Genomic DNA, 17,240 nt, shown 5'->3' with positions numbered 1-17,240 from the left:
GGGGGGCTGTGTGTTGTGTGTGTGTGTGGGGGGGCCTGTGGGTTGTGTGTGTGTGTGGGGGTCTGGTGTTTGTGTTGTGTGTGGGGGGGGGCTGGTGTGTTGTGTGTGTGTGTGGGGGGCTGTGTGTTGTGGTTGTGTGGGGGGGATGTGTGTTTGTTTGTGTGGGGGCTGTGTGTTGTGTTGTGTGTGGGGGCTGGTGTGGTGTGTGGGGTGCGTGTGGTGTGTGGGGGGCTGTGTGGTGTGTGGGGGGCTGTGTGGTGTGTGGGTGGCTGTGTGGTGTGTGGGGGCTGTGTGTTGTGTGTGTGGGGGGCTGTGTGTGTGTGTGGGGCTGGTGGTGTGTTGTGGGCTGTGTGGTGTGTGTGTGGGGCTGTGTGGTGTGGGTGTGTGTGTCGGGCTGTGTGTTGTGTGTGTGTGTGTGTGGGGCTGTGTGTTGTGTGTGTGTGTGGTGTGGGGACTGTGTGTTGGGTGTGTGTGTGGGGCTGTGTGTGTGTGTGTGTGTGGGCTGTGTGTTGTGTGTGTGTGTGTGGCTGTGTTTTGTGTGTGTGTGTGTGTGGCTGTGTGTTGTGTGGTGGGTGGGGGCTGTGTGTTGTGTGTGTGTGTGTGGGCTGTGTGTTGTGTGTGTGTGTGTGGGGCTGTGTGTTGTGTGTGTGTGTGTGGGGCTGTGTTGTGTGTGTGTTGTGTGTGGGGCTGTGTGTTGTGTGTGTGTGTGTGTGGGGCTGTGTGTTGTGTGTGTGTGTTGTGGGCTGTGTGTTGTGTGTGTGTGTGGGGCTGTGTGTTGTGTGTGTGGGGCTGTGTGTTGTGTGTGGTGTGTGGGGCTGTGTGTTGTGTGTGGTGTGTGTGGGGCTGTGTGTTGTGTGTGTGTGTGTGTGGCTGTGTGTTGTGTGTGTGTGTGTGGGGCTGTGTGTTGTGTGTGTGTGTGTGGGGCTGTGTGTTGTGTGTGTGTGGGGCTGTGTGTTTGTGTGTGTGTGTGGGGCTGTGTGTTTGTTGTGTGTGTGTGGGGCTGTGTGTTTTGTGTGTGTGTGTTGGGCTGTGTGTTGTGTGTGTGTGGGGCTGTGTGTTGTGTGGGGCTGTGTGTTGTGTGTGTGTGTGGGGCTGTGTGTTGTGTGGTGTGTGGGCTGTGTGTGGGTGTGTGTGGGGCTGTGTGTTGTGTGTGGGGGCTGTGTGTTGTGTGTGTGTGGGGCTGTGTGTGTTGTGTGTGTGGGGCTGTGTGGTGTGTGTGTGTGTGGGTGTGTGTTGTGTGTGTGAGGGGCTGTGTGTGTTTTGTGTGTGGGGCTGTGTGTTGTGTGTGGGGCTGTGTGTTGTGTGTGTGTGGTGTGTGTGTGGGTGTGTGTGGTGTGTGTTGTTGTGGGGGGGCTGTGTGGTGTGGTGTGTGGGGGGCTGTGTGGTGTGTGTGTGGGGGGGGCTGTGTGGTGTGTGTGTGGGGGGCTGTGTGGTGTGTGTGTGTGGGGGGCATGTGTGGTGTGTGTGTGTGTGGGGCTGTGGTGTGTGTGTGTGGGGGGCTGGGTGGTGTTGTGTGGGGGGGCTGTGTGGTGTGTGTGTGTGGGGGCTGTGTGGTGTGTGTGTGGGGGGCTGTGTGGTGTGTGTGTGTGGGGGGGTGTGTGGGGGGCTGTGTGTTGTGTGTGTGGGCTGTGTGTGTGTGGGGCTGTGTGGTGTGTGTGTGTGTGTCGGCTGTGTGTGTGGGGGGGCTGTGTGGTGTGTGTGTGTGGGGCTGTGTGTTGTAGTGTGTGTGTGTCTGGAGGGCTGTGTGTTGTGTGTGTGTGTCTGAGGGCTGTGTGTTGTGTGTTGTGTGTTGGGGCTGTGTGTTGTGTGTGTGTGTGTGGGGCTGTGTGTTGTGTGTGTGTGGGGCTGTGTGTTGTGTGTGTGTGAGGGGCTGTGTGTGTTGTGTGTGTGTGGTGGGGCTGTGTGTGTTGTGTGTGTGTGAGGGGCTGTGTGGTGTTGTGTGGGTGTGTGGGGCTGTGTGTGTTGTGTGGGTGTGTGGGGCTGTTGTGTGTTGTGTGTGTGTGAGGGGCTGTGTGTTGTTGTGGGTGTGTTGTTGGGGCTGCTGTGTTGGTGTGTGTGTGTGTGTTGGGGCTGTGTGTGTTGTGTGTGTGTGTGGGCTGTGTGTTGTGTGTGTGTGTGTGGGCTGTGTGTTGTGTTGTGTGGGGCTGTGTGTTGTGTGTGTGTGTGGGGGGCTGTGTGTTGTGTGTGTGTGTGTGGGGCTGTGTGTTTGTGTGTGGTGTGTGGGGCTGTGGTGTTGTGTGTGTGTGTGTGGGGCTGTGTGTTGTGTGTGTGTGTGTGTGGGGCTGTGTGTTGTGTGTGTGTGTGTGGGGTGTGTGTGTGTTGTGTGTGTGTGGGGCTGTGTGTTGTGTGTGTGTGGGGCTGTGTGTTGTGTGTGTGTGTGTGGGGCTGTGTGTGTGTGTGTGTGTGTGGGGATGTGTGTGTGTGTGTGTGAGGGCTGTGTGTGTTGTTTGTGTGGGGCTGTGTGTGTTTTGTGTGTGTGTGTGGGATGTGTGTGTTTTGTGTGTGTGTGTGGGGCTGTGTGTGTTTTGTGTTGTGTGTTGGTGTGTGTGTGTGGGGGGCTGTGTGGTGTGTGTGTGTGGGGGGCTGTGTGGTGTGTGTGTGTTGGGGGCTGTGTGGGTGTGTGTGGGGGGCTGTGTGTGTGGTGTGTGGTGTGTGTGTGTGGGGGGCTGTGTGTGTGTGTGTGTGGTGTGTGTGTGTGTGGGGGGTGTGTGTTGTGTGTGTGTGGTGTGTGTGTGTGGGGGGCTGTGTGTTGTGTGTGTGTGGTGTGTGGGTGTGGGGGGCTGTGTGGTGGTGGTGTGTGTGGGGCTGTTGTGGTGTGGTGTGTGTGTGGGGCTGTGTGGTGTGTGTGTGTGTGGGGGCTGTGTGTGTTTTGTGTGTGTGTGTGGGGCTGTGTGTGTTTTGTGTGTGTGTGTGGGGCTGTGTGTGTTTTGTGTGTTGTGTGTGTGGTGTGTGTGTTGGGGGGGCTGTGTGGTGTTGTGGGTGTGGGGGGGCTGTGTGGTGTGTGTGTGTGGGGGGCTGTGTGGTGTGTGTGTGTGGGGGGCTGTGTGGTGTGTGTGTTGTGTGTGGTGGTGTGTGTGTGGGGCTGTGTGTTGTGTGTGTGGGGGGCTGTGTGGGTGTGTGTGTGTGGGGGGCTGTGTGGTGTGGTGTGTGTGGGGGCTGTGTGTTGTGTGTGTGGTGTGTGTGTGGGGCTGTGTGTTGTGTGTTGGGGGCTGTGTGGTGTGTGTGTGTGGGGGGCTGGGTGTGTTTTGTGTGTGTGTGTGGGGCTGTGTGTGTTTTGTGTGGGTGTGTGGGCCTGTGGTGTGTTTTGTGTGTTGTGTGTGTGGTGTGTGTGTGTGGGGGGCTGTGTGGTGTGTGTGTGTGGGGGGCTGTGTGGTGTGTGTGTGTGGGGGGCTGTGTGGTGTGTGTGTGTGGGGGGCTGTGTGTTGTGTGTGTGTGGTGTGTGGTGTGTGGTGGTGTTGTGGTGTGTGTGTGTGGGGGCTGTGTGGTGTGTGTGTGTGGTGGGGCTGTGTGGTGTGTGTGTGTGTGGGGCTGTGTGGTGTGTGTGTGTGTGGGGCTGTGTGGTTTTTGTGTGTGTGTGGGGCTGTGTGTGTTTGTGTGTGTGTGTGGGGCTGTGTGTGTTTTGTGTGTGTGTGTGGGGCTGTGTGGTGTTGTGTGTTGTGTGTGTGGTGTGTGTGTGGGGGGCTGTGTGGTGTGTGTGTGTGGGGGGCTGTGTGGTGTGTGTGTGTGGGGGGCTGTGTGGTGTGTGTGTTGTGGGGGGCTGTGTGGTGTGTGTGTTGTGTGTTGTGTGTGTGTGTGGGCTGTGTGTGTGTGTGTGTGTTGTGGGGCTGTGTGTGTGTGTGTGTGTGGGGCTGTGTGTTGTGTGTGTGTGTGTGGGGCTGTGTGTTGTGTGTGTGTGTGTGGGGCTGTGTGTTGTGTGTGTGTGTGTGGGGCTGTGTGTTGTGTGTGTGGCTGTGTGTGTGTGTGTGTGTGTGGGCTGTGTGTTGTGTGTGTGTGTGGGGCTGTGTGTTGTGTGTGTGTGTGGGGGCTGTGTGTTGTGTGTGTGTGTGGGGCTGTGTGTTGTGTGTGTGTGTGTGGGGCCTGTGTGTTGTGTGTGTGTGTGTGTGGGGCTGTGTGTTGTGTGTGTGTGTGAGGGGCTGTGTGTTGTGTGTGTGTGGTGCGGGGCTGTGTGTGTGTGTGTGTGTGGGGCTGTGTGTGTTTGGTGTGTGTGTGTGGGGCTGTGTGTGTTTGGGTTTGTGTGTGGGGCTGTGTGTGTTTTGGTGTGTTGTGTGTGTGGTGTGTGTGTGGGGGGCTGTGTGGTGTGTGTGTGTGGGGGGCTGTGTGGTGGTGTGTGGTGTGTGTGTGTGGGGGGCTGTGTGTTGTGTGTGTGTGGTGTGTGTGTGTGGGGGGCTGTGTGGTGTGTGTGTGTGTGGGGCTGTGTGGTGTGTGTGTGTGTGGGGCTGTGTGGTGTGTGTGTGTGTGGGGGTGTGTGTGTTTTGTGTGTGTGTGTGGGGCTGTGTGTGTTTTGTGTGTGTGTGTGGGGCTGTGTGTGTTTTGTGTGTTGTGTGTGTGGTGTGTGTGTGTGGGGGGCTGTGTGGTGTGTGTGTGTGGGGGCTGTGTGGTGTGTGTGTGTGGTGTGTGTGTGGGGCTGTGTGTTGTGTGTGTGGGGGGCTGTGTGGTGTGTGTGTGTGGGGGGCTGTGTGGTGTGTGTGTGTGGGGGGCTGTGTGTTGTGTGTGTTGTGTGTGTGGTGTGTGTGTGGGGCTGTGTGTTGTGTGTGTGGGGGGCTGTGTGGTGTGTGTGTGTGGGGGCTGTGTGTTGTGTGTGTTGTGTGTGTGGTGTGTGTGTGGGGCTGTGTGTTGTGTGTGTGGGGGGCTGTGTGTTGTGTGTGTGGGCGGCTGTGTGGTGTGTGTGGGTGGGGGGCTGTGTGTTGTGTGTGTGGGGGGCTGTGTGGTGTGTGTGTGTGGGGGGCTGTGTGTGTGTTTGTCGGGCTGTGTGGTGTGTGTGTGTCGGGCTGTGTGTGTGTGTGTGGGGGGCTGTGTGGTGTGTGTGTGTGGGGGGCTGTGTGGTGTGTGTGTGTGTCGGGCTGTGTGTGTGTGTGTCGGGCTGTGTGTGTGTGTGTGTCGGGCTGTGTGGTCTGTGTGAAGGGGCTGGCGTGGTGCTGACAACCCACCCCCCTCATGTGCCGTGCCGGCCTTAATAGGTGCTCGCTAACAGCACTTGCCCCAACAGCCTGTTTCAAAGGCTATACGCGGGGAGGTCTTTGTCTTTTGGCGGGCTGTGTGGTTGGTGGTGGTGGTGGGGAGCAAACCTGTAAGACCTGGATCTGTTCCGTGACCTGTCAGCGAGCTTCAAAGTACACCTAGCCTGGTACAAGCGTTGAGTTGACGTCGTGGTCACTTAGAAGTGAATGACGGCTTTTGTGGCGGGGGGTGCGCTATGTTTATGTGGGGGGCAGTGGTTGTGGGGGGCTGCGTGTGTGTTGTCTGTGTGGGTGCTGGGGGATTGAGGGATGCGGTTTGTATGTTGGGGGCTCTGTATGTCGTACTGTGGTGGTGGAGGGGGGGGGCAGTGTGTGCTTGGCTGTGTGTGTGGGGGGGGGGGGCTCTGTTGTACTGTGGTGGTGGGGGGCAGTGTGTGCTTGGCTGTATGTGTGTATGTGGGGAGGTGGGATCTGTATGTCGTACTGTGGTGGTGGTGGGGGGTGGGGTAGCGCTCTGCTACGAATCTGGTAAACTGGGTTTGATTCCTGGCCATAGACATCAGTGGTGGCGAGTAGTATCCTAACTTGTCCTTGGCATCTTATAGATCAGCCCACCCTTAAATGAGCGCCTGTTGAGGTGCGTCAGCATCCGCACCGGAGAGACAAAGATAGCCTGCATTGATGCGGACCACACTCTGTCCTCGTGTGCAAATTGGCAGTTAAAAGGTGCTCGCTAACAATTTACCCCATATAGTCTGGAAGACTGGATTGAATCTATTTTTATTTTTTTGGCTTCATCGTGCACCTTGGTAGCAAATGCAAATGTTCCTGCATCTTCCCGTCACTCCAGTCAGTGAACCCATATTACCTGCATTGTGATGTGCCAGAGAGCCTTTGCCATTCCACAAGATCTCAAAGAGCACCTAGCACAAGCGCGGTTTTGAGGTCACCGACACTTGTTGCTGTGCACCTAGCCTGGCACAAGTGCTGTAGTGATTTCACTTTCGCCGAGTGGTAAACGGTATTGCTATTTGACATTAAACTCGATCGGAAATGGTGGCGGAATGGTTGGTGCACTCGATTACTAGCCATGAATATCAGTGTTAATTATATTTACCTGGCATGGGTAAATACATAGACATGCCATGCTGACCTTAATGAATGCTTCCTAACAGCACTTGCACACAACCTTTCAGACAATTAAATGTGTTGAGTTTACAAACATGAAACCGTAAAGAACACAGTACAGGAATGACAGTACGTAAATATACAGGTAATATTTTCAAGAATAAGTGGTTGTGTGGCAATGTCATTCTCCAGAGACCAAATATGATAAATAACTTGCAAATACAGAAATGTGTGGAAAAGATTGTTCGTGCAAGACTAAGGTTAACCAAGCCAAACCCTTGCCGATGGAAATCAAGAGCCCCCATGGCGTCTCGCCCAGTTAAGGGTATTACTTGCTGTAATCTGCAGAGCAGCAGTGAGCAAGGTCATTCGTGAAATTAATAATAGAAAAACAAATTCCTCTATACATTTTCTGTCAACATACTGAATTGACACGAGTTAAATTTGGATTGCCACATTCTGATTCTATATGCACACTCCCTTAAGAATCTGGGTGTTGTAGTATGGAGCCAGCAATGTCCCTAACACAAAGCATGATGAAATGTTTTTGCAGTAGCCTTTACTTTATTAATATTTTAGAACCGTTTTTTCAGAAATTTAGCTTCTTCATCAATTCACGCTGGGATAAATAGGAATGTCACTTCCCCTTAAAAATGTGCTTATTTTTTTAAATTCACCTTCATAATACAGTAACGTTCTACTAAGAATGTTTTGCATTTAATCAATATACATGTAGCTTTTCAGTTATACTGTATTTTATTGTGGATTTAAAAAAAAATAAGTTATTGCCAGTTCTTTTGTAAATGCATGCAATAAAAAAAATCCAAAAAAATTTGTAAGCAAATTATATTGAATCATTTTACTACAGTAATTGTGTGTGGAGCCACGGTGCAGTGGTTTGCACACTGCTCCATCAACCCAGCGATCAGAGTTTGATTCGCAGCCACAGCGAACAACATAATAGGTGAATTCTATCTGAACCAGTCCTGCCCCCCTCGCCACTGACCAGCGTGGTGAAGTATGGTCAAACAACCTCGACCATCACGGGGAGGTCTTCAACCAGCAATGCATTGACAAATTGATCTAAATTAATTCCTTCAGTTGTACATTGATCACTGTGCCAGTACTAATAAAAATAAATCGTTAAAATGGCACATGAACAGGATTCCAGCCATCTACTTTTAAGAGTCGATGGCTGTCTGCGAGGCAAATATGAATGCGCCCAGAGTATACGGTGTCCCTTCCTGTTTCCTGTTGCCATGTTTCTTTTGGGAGTAACTTGGCGACTGGTTTCCACTTCATCGGGAGAGGTTGGACATGTTTGATGAAAACCATGTAAATGTGTAGGATTGTTACTTTTCGTTTGATAGCAGCCTTACAGTCTTCTTGTTGTACATGCTTTGTGTTCCATGAGGTTTTATGCAAATGCAGGTTTTTTGCCTTGAATGCTTGCTTTGTTACATTTTTGTAACTTCCTCCTCTTGGAAGATGTTTGTCATTTCGAAATGCCTCGTCTGACCAGTGGAGATTTTTCAGGAAGTGATTTGGGGCTTCAAATATAATACAGTACCGTACTTAAAAAGAAGATTTATTGAGTGTGTTATGTAATTAATAATATTCTAGAAGGGCTATAAAGTTGTAGTCGAATCTTTTCTTACAACGAGAAATATCTGAAACGCCACACAATTTAACGTTTATTCAAATTTGTAAAAAATAAATGGCAGCTCCTTGAAAAGGCGCTGCTGGATGAGGCACCGCCTTTTGCCAGTGCAGACTCTGAACGAGGTTTATTTGACCATACTTCACTACGATGGTCATGGTGGGATGGTGAAAGGGGTGGACAGATGTCTAATACAGTAGTCCCTCGCCACTTCGCGGTTCAAGTTTCGCGGTTCAAGTTTCGCGGCCTCAGTGCATCGCGGATTTTTCGAACTGATTTAAAGGCCTCATTATACGTGTGCAGTAACACTATCATCATCATCATTCATCATCACATTCATCGAACTGCACAGGTCTGTCGTCGTCGTCATTGTCATCGTCATCGTCGTCGTCGTCATTACTAGAGTCAAGTCTCAAGATACTACTGTCATTGGTGAGTGTAGAACACCATAATACGTATCGTATGAGAGAGAGAGTGAATGTATAATATTAAGGTTTTATAATTAAATAGATTTAAGTAAAATATATATATATAAAGTATAAATATAATGTATAATATTAAGGTTTTATAATTAAATAGATTTAAGTAAAATATATATAAAGTATAAATATACATATTTTAAACATTCTGGTACCCACACACACATATACGGAAATTCCTAGGGGGCCAATCCTACTTCGCGGATTTTCACCTATCACGAGGGGGTTCGGTCCCCATTAACCGCGATAAACGACGGATCACTGTACTGTTTCACATCACTTTCCATTGATGTTAGCCGTGGTTGGGAATTGGACACCGGCTGCAGGGTTATTAGCACAGTGTCACTAACCGCTGCCCCACCTCTCCACCATTTGAATCTTAGGTGACAAAAGTTATGGACTGGAAGTTGACCGGATTTACTCGTTGGGCAGGGTCAGCCTAAAGTTATAATTGGGTTTACGTTTCTTACTAAACATTTGCAACTATGCTACTGTATCCCCATCATCAATGAACCAAGTTACTCACTTGCCGTGGAGTGACACCCAAAGCCGGACGGAAAGAGGAATCCCACTTCCGGTTAAACACAAACATATATTTTCCTTCTTGGTTCTTTCGGTAAAGTCACGTAGAAGGGAAGTAATAAAATAATAAAATAATAAAACATTATAAAATAATTCTCATGACGTTTCGGCCACAACGCAAGCAGCCGTCCTCAGGTGAAGACCAGGTCTGTTGGGGAGACAGCGTCACATATATTTTCTCACCTTTAGGTTGCTTCTTGTATTTTACCTGATTTTTGTGGTGCATTGGAGAAGTGTCATTCCAGCCGCTTTAACATAATCAACAGGAAAAGGATTTACAATTTCAAGGGTTACCTTTTGGAGAAGATGTTTCCTTCAGATTGGCTTTTGTGACCCAAATTCTGTAGTGGCAGTGAAGATTAATGCCGCACTGCAGTAGACTGCATCGCACCCTGGCGAAAGTGGAAAAAGCCAATAAATGCAATGTACACACTGTGTACAGTACAACATGATTGTGGTCAACATTTCGTTTAAAAATGAGTCTCCTTCCCAAGCCACGAGTCTTGCGAAGGTCTTTTGCTCCGAACGTAAATCAAGTTAGGCGTTACAATTCAATGGTTTAGCTGCATAGTGTGGAGCAAATACACTGGCGGAAAGTGTGACTCAATGCTCAACTTTGGGTATTCGGTGTTTGTTAACAGCTGTTTAACACAGGCATGATGCATTTTTGCATGCGTTGCTTTAGAATTTTTTTTCTTGTCATATTTTTTTAATTTGGTGCATTTTGGTATGCACCTACGCAAACAAGTGTGTGAAGTAATCCATCGAGACTTGTGCACAGCTAATACGCTTTACGTGAATCTCTCAGTTATTTTGTATACTTTTGTGGTTGCAGTGTGTACACACATATTTTTGTCTTGTAGCTTGAGATTTTGAATGGTCATCAGTTCCAATGTGTATGTTCTTTAGCATACGTTTGCAGTTCATATAAAAGTATTGAGTTTGCCGCAGCATATGACGGCAGTGACATTCACATGATTGTGTGCCGACTGGTTTCAGTGAATGCTCTGCTGCTGTGGTTAATAGCTTCTTCTGTTTAGGTTTTTTTTCCTTCTGAAGCCATCCAATGAGAATAATTGTTTCTTGTTCAATGGAATGTTGTGAACTTTACCCACATTGTCCATAGGAGTCTGACGGGGGTGTATTTACCCATCGGATTTTTTTGAAATCTGTGTTCAGGAAAGTTAATTTCCCTGAGCACAATGTGCACACAGACACACCTACATACCTACCTGTGCCTTACCTATTGATCCTACCTCATGTGAACCCAGCAATGTCTGCGCTGGCTTATCAGGATGAAGTTCAGTTTGGTTCAGTGTTTTATTTCGTTTGTCTTTTGTCACTGCAGCAGTTAGTCGGCCGTATTTTTGTCCTTTACATGTGAAGTGTGCTGAAGCAGTCAACACCAACATTGTGTCTCACCTTCTCTTCCGCTGTCCGCTGCTGTCAACCTCTCATGAGTTCTCATATTGCAGCGTACCCATTTCCACTTGAATTATTTTGCTTTAACAGAAGCATCATAGGTGATCCCTTTTGTCCCTTATATCTTTGTTCCTTAATCTACTTTATTGATTTGCTCCTAACAAACCGCTTTCCATTGATCTTTGGCAAAGATCAATGAGCTCAAGATAAAAATGAGCAAACAAAAGTCATGTAACATCAATCAAGGTGTCTATTGGAGGGAAGTGACTGGAAAACACATAGTTTGTGTACCTAGGGAATTTATTTAAGGCGGTCAGTGAAGACAATTGTGAAATGAAGAGGTGTGCAAAATCAGGTTAGAGTGACTTTATAGACTTAATAATGGAAAGACTTTATCTTGGATATCAACACACCCATATGCCTAAAGAAGTATATTTTTTAATAGGTGAGTATTACCTGTTATGTATTTATGTTGAACTTCTTTCGCATCGTACATAGCCAGCCGTGCTAATCGGAGGTGCGGGATCCCCTACGAAAATTGTGTTGACGTTTAAATTTCGATTTAAAGCTTTCGTGACTGCAGGGATTCATCTTCTTGGTTCTTTCGGTAAAGTCACGTAGAAGGGAAGTAATAAAATAATAAAAATAAAACATAATAAAACAATTCTCACGACGTTTCGGCTACAACGCAAGCAGCCGTCTTCAGGTGAAGAATGAGACACTACCAAGCTAGGAGCTTATATATACGCTGCACCTCCAACCCAGGGTAGCTTGGTAGTGTCTCATTCTTCACCTGAAGACGGCTGCTTGCGTTGTAGCCGAAACGTCGTGAGAATTGTTTTATTATGTTTTATTTTTATTATTTTATTACTTCCCTTCTACGTGACTTTACCGAAAGAACCAAGAAGGTGTTGACGTTTGTTGGTCCCATTCGCCAGGGGAAATCGGTAGAGCCCCATCCCACAACCAGTCTGCACCAAGCCCAACGCTGACATATGGATCAGAAACATGGACATTGGCTAAGGAAACGGAACAAGTGTTCTAAAGTGCCCTAATAAGCATGAAAACTAGCATCATTGGAATTACAGGGAGGGTTGAGCAGAGTATCGTGGGAATCCACGAACAAAAGCAGATTGGAGACATAACGACAGAACGCGTCACTAGAAGGTGTGACGGCCGCTGGTCGAGATGGCGATGGAGTGGCAGCCCAAGGATAGAGATGAATTGCTGCATCGTGAGACCGTGAGGAACGGCCACATGCGGAGGTTTTCAACCACAAGTGGATTGAGCCTGGCTAATGGTGAGGATGATCCAGTATTCTATAGAGTGTTACACATTGAATGGATTTAGTTGCAAAATAATGTGTGATAAGTTTAGACGTTTTGGTTTGTCTTTTCCCAATTAATACAACCGATTTTATTTCGATTTAACGCTTTCGTGACTGCAGGGATTCATCTTCTTGGTTCTTTCGGTAAAGTCACGTAGAATGGAAATAATAAAATAAAAATTTTAACATAATAAAATAATTCTCACCAGAGAATTCTCACCAGAGAATTATTTTATTATGTTGTATTTTTATTATTTTATTATTTCCATTCTACGTGACTTTACCGAAAGAACCAAGAAGATGAATACAACCGATGTTTTGCATCGTGTCATCAAATGAAGTTTCAATTGTTAATTCCCACGGAGCAATAAATCAGCCTGTGTTTAGAGATCCCTTAAAGAGACCTCCTGAGGTCTATACTCGATTTTCTGGTTTTTAACATGTGCACTGCTGTCGAAAATGTGTCCAAAAGCACGGAAATGTATTTATTTTTTATTCTCAGAACAAGTTTTGGCAGATTTTATTGCCGGATTACATTTTTGTGGAGTACTCGGTGACCCGACAGATGATCAACTCGCTCAACTTGAACATGTTCTTTGGTTCTTTCGGTAAAGTCACGTAGATAGAAAAGTAATAATACAAAATGAAGTGAAACCTGAATTTGAACCTATTTTCTCAGCGTCGTTAGCTTAGCGCTCTGAAATTGTAAATGTTGTACTAGGTTTACTCTCTTAATACACCGGTGTGCTGTACTAGTAAAGAATTGGCATTTTTGTTCGTGACAAACCTTACTAATTAGCTGTGTCGGGTGGTGGCGGGTTCAACGACACTTTTATATTTACGCGATCTAACCCAAAAACCTATATTATGGAAACAAATAAAAATCGTATGGCATTTTGCTTCTGATATTTTTTCCTCTCTCTATCATTTGTGTCAATTAGGGCACGTGTGTGTTTGTACTAATGTGCAGTGACAAACTATGAATTGAAATGCATAAACAACAATTATTCTTGGCCTATTTAAAATCATGTCCTTTGTTGTTATTGCGTGACGCAAATGTCTGGCTTAACAGCTCAATGGTACATCTGTATATGGTTAAGCCTCTAATGGTGTCACCATTACAGAATACAACTGCTTATACTGCAGAGGTCGCAAACGGGTTTTGATTCCTTACCCGTACCCGTACCCGGCCGCACCAGGGTCGCAAACGGGTACCCATACCCTACCCTACCCAATACCCGTACCCGGCCGGGTATCGGGTAGGGTACGGGTATGGGTACCCGATTGCGACCTCTTGGATGAAGCCATGTTGCAGGCACGGGTGGGTTGATTCTAGGAACTTGAATTGTGAGAAGAGACAAGACGTTGGGAAATGAGTGACAAATGGTTACTCACCAGTGACTCACGGCTTACCCGTACCCGGCCGCACCATGGTCGCAAACGGGTACCCGTACCCGGCCAGGTATGGGTAGCCGGGTATCGGGTAGGGTACGGGTATCGGGTACCCGATTGCGACCTCTGTTATACTGCTATACTTTGAGGTGACACTTGTAGTTAACAACACATGCAACAGCCTAGTTGCTCAAGTTTCCCACGGTATAATCATAATTAATTTACAATGTCAGTCTGACCTTATGGTCTCCCGTAAAACCCATATAGGCCACACCTAGCGTGCATAAACACTGAACATTATCGAGTGCAAGTGTAAAACTGTCACCTGGTTTTTGTTTGGGCATGTTTGAGAGTCAATCGGAGTGGGTGGAAAAACCTGTTGCGATACATAGCCACGCTTAGGTACGCACCTTTCACGTGCGAATCTCTGTTATGTTTCACAGAATGTCATGGTAACACCCAATTTGCAGGTAGTTGTCTTGCGGCAGTTTATGCTGTGGTAATGTTTCCCGGCTAGATTCGTCCGATATATGAAAGTAGGAAATCCTATCCTGTGGAGATGTCTCTCCTGGCTAGATTCATCTGAAATATGAAAGTAGGAAATTCTAGCCTTTGGAGATGTCCTCTCCTGGCTAGATTCATCTGAAAGTAGGAAATGCTAGCCTGTGGAGATGTCTTTCCTGGCTAGATTCGTCCAAAATCTGAAAGTAGGAAATTCTAGCCTGTGGAGATGTCTCACCCCGCTAGATTCATCTGAAATCTGAAAGTAGGAAATGCTAGCCTGTGGAGAGGTCTTTCCCGGCTAGATTCATCTGAAATCTGAAAGTAGGAAATGTTAGCCTGTGGAGATGTCTTTCCTGGCTAGATTCGTCCAAAATCTGAAAGTAGGAAATTCTAGCCTGTGGAGATGTCTCACCCCGCTAGATTCATCTGAAATCTGAAAGTAGGAAATGCTAGCCTGTGGAGAGGTCTTTCCCGGCTAGATTCATTTGAAATCTGAAAGTAGGAAATGCTAGCCTGTGGAGATGTCTTTCCTGGCTAGATTCGTCCGAAATCTGAAAGTAGGAAATTCTAGCCTGTGGAGATGTCTCACCCTGCTAGATTCATCTGAAATCTGAATGTAGGAAATCCTAGCCTGTGGAGAGGTCTTTCCCGGCTAGATACATCTGAAATCTGAAAATAGGAAATGCTAGCCTGTGGAGATGTCTTTCCTGGCAAGGTACGTCCGAAATCCGAAAGCAGTAAAACCCCGGACTGTGGATTTGTCTTTCCCGGCTAAATCCGTCCAAAATCTGAAATCCAAGGCGTTCGTAAAGCTGTGCACTGTAAATGCCTTCACTAGAGTTGGGCCGGTGTGGGGCAGTTTGTGATAATCCTTGGGTGGCCATCGGTCACGTGATTATGACGAGCCGCTGGTGCGTCCCAGTCGTTCAGGAATCCAAGTTATCCGCAGCCCCAATTAGTTGGGATTTTCGCCTTTGTACTGTTGAGCTTTTTCTGAAGCAGATTTCAGAAAGGTTGATTTTGTTAAATCGGCATGGGGGGGGGGGGGGGAATTGCATTTGTATTGCTTCTATGAGCATTTGTCAACGTGTGTAATTTGAAAACGCAACTGCTTATTAGTGCCGGCAGCCACCAATGGCTTTAGATGGTGTTACGTGGCCTTATGCTTAACCACACTTGTGCATTGAAAAGTACATATTGGTGTTAGTTGTGTATGTAACGAATTGGACACACTCTGTGATTAAATTAATTGGCACAATTTGGGGTAAAAATGTAATACAAGAACCGATTGTTTTGTTGTATTTGTATTGTCCCATTAGTTTAATTAGCCAGAATTAGCATATCCATGATGTGAGGGCGTGTTATTGACTTCTCTTATTATCTGTGCTTGTCGCAAAAAACTAAATCCTCCTATTCACTTCATGAACTGCGGATGATGGGATGGATGTTCTTCATGATTTCTCTTATGTGCAAAAACATGCACATAATAGGAATATGCCGAAGATATCCATTTTAGTGGTGTGCGGAAGAGTGTAGTGTGCTGCATCTGTTGCATGTGGTGCCATGAGGACTGAAGATATGGTGGAAGTGGCAAAATCATCATCAATCATCATCACAAGTCATCAAAGTCATTATCATCTTACCCGCGGATAAATGCGGGAAAATATGAACAATCGAGCCGTGGATAATAGAGTATTTTGCTGGTCATCCTGGACCAGTGGATAATAGGTTTGTGGATACATGGAGCATTCCCGTAATTGGTGATCTCCATAAGCCGTGATTTCCTGAGAGAAGGCCTCCCCCAGCTATCCGCACTGCTTGTACTCCCACGATGCGGCAAACCATCTTGCGCCTGCTTTTTACATTCTTTTTTAAACTGTCATTTGTCTACTCGTAAAGTTGTTGATTCTTAAGCGCTTGATTCAATGCATGCATTGTAATAAAATGTTTCGATGTATTCAATTAATTTTTGCATGGATAGTGTCAGTGATGAGAAGGAAACTCGCACTATTTGGATACGTGTAGGATGGGCAACAATAGGAACATTCCAAATGGAAGGAACCGGAAAGAAAGGAAGATCTAACAGAGAATGGCTTGTTGACGACCCGAAAGAGATAGGTGCCAAAAACATGTGACACTACTTGAGCATATTGGCACTACAAGACGGAGGAAAGTGTAAACAAATGACGAAATCTGCAATGGTCACCAACGGGCTATCTGCCCCATGGATCGTGATGATGACGGTGATGAGTGTCAGTGTGCCGTGTGCAGCTGTTTACAAATGTTACGTTTGTGCTTGCAGGTGGAGAACCCCAGTGGTGTCGGTCTTCTGTTGTTTGGTGTTGAACTTGTTCATACTTGCACTATCTCATGGTAAGTGCCTGTTACTTGAATCGATAATACTCTGCATAGAAAGAAAGCTGTAAAGTGGCCCGAGACTTAAGTTAGTGCCATCTGGGAACACTCGTTTTGATTACTCATTCAATGATGGTTATGATTATCGAAGTTGTCATGCCTGGCTGTTCTCGTGTTAAAATAGCAGTGGATCCCAATCTGATGCTCCGCAGGGCCTTCGGAAGTTGTCTGCAGAACTATTGCGGATTAAAAAAGAAAATAACCAAACACCATAAATTTAACTGCATTTCAGTCTGTGAAAATGCTTTGACAGTGCGAACCAAAGATAAATAAAATATCATAAACGTATACTGTACAGTGATGTTTTAATGATAGAGTAATTACCTCTATCGGATTTAACCTTTTAACCATATTTATAACATCCAGTGGCATAGTGGTTGGCTGAATTGTTTTGATAAACCTGGTTATCTAAGTTCGAATCTTGACCCTGGCTATTATTAGTGGTGAGTGCAATTTGAACTGATCCTGAGTACCCCTCTTCACAAACCCACACAGACAGGCGTGGTGAGGTATGGTCAAACAACCCCCATGTACCAACGTCCCGTGGAGAGGCCTTCAACAATAATTGACAAGGGGCAGCATTACTTAATTATTTCATAAATATAAAAAAAAATCTCGTTTGATAAATGTGGACGGACTGTAGCAAAAGCCATTGTTGCGACACTGTCTTCCGTGCTTTCAAGTTTATGCGCCCTGCCTTCATCCCACACTGACCAGCACGGCGAAGTATGGCCAAATAGCCCCCACGACCTTTTTGGCGACGGGAGGAAGCCCTCGTCCATCAGTGGGTTGACAAAAGGCAGTGCTGCTCCTACGTCAAAGTAAACGTGAGGTTAGAACAAACCTGGGCCCAATTATGATTTTTACGTTCTAATGCATAACAATATTTTAAATCGTAACTTAATAGTAATTTCGGCTAACAATGCTCCGGTCATTGTAATTATAATTGACCCAAGGTCAGCATTAGTGTGACGTACATGCACGTTATTTGCATATTGTCGTTTATCTAAAGACAAAGACCCCTGTATAGCTTTAACAGACTGTTGGGGCGAGTGCTGTTCGTGAGCACCTATGAAGGCTGGCACGGCACGGCACACGAGGGGGTGGGTGGCCAAGGCGACGCCCGGCCACCTTTGTCTCCCCAGTGGCGATGT

General features: G+C 47.0%; 1 protein-coding gene across 4 annotated transcripts in view; it reads left to right on the top strand.

The window, feature by feature from the left end:
* ZFYVE27 (zinc finger FYVE-type containing 27) overlaps positions 1-17,240 on the top strand; it is a 58,278-nt gene that overhangs the window by 1,917 nt on the left and 39,121 nt on the right. For all 4 annotated transcript variants that reach the window (XR_009755455.1, XM_061556505.1, XM_061556507.1 and 1 more), the window contains exon 2: positions 15,974-16,044. Coding sequence is in view for 3 of the 4 variants with exons in the window: in XM_061556505.1 (XP_061412489.1) it covers positions 15,974-16,044 (71 nt within the window). In the remaining variant the exon portion in view is untranslated. The remainder of the gene's footprint in view (positions 1-15,973; positions 16,045-17,240) is intronic.

The sequence above is a fragment of the Lethenteron reissneri genome, chromosome 22 (assembly GCF_015708825.2).
Source record: "Lethenteron reissneri isolate LAM-NWPU_2019-01 chromosome 22, ASM1570882v1, whole genome shotgun sequence".
In the NCBI taxonomy this organism is placed as follows: Eukaryota; Metazoa; Chordata; class Hyperoartia; order Petromyzontiformes; family Petromyzontidae; genus Lethenteron; species Lethenteron reissneri.
The sequence above is the reverse complement of the archived record's forward strand: the minus strand, read 5'-3'. Positions and strand labels throughout refer to the sequence as shown.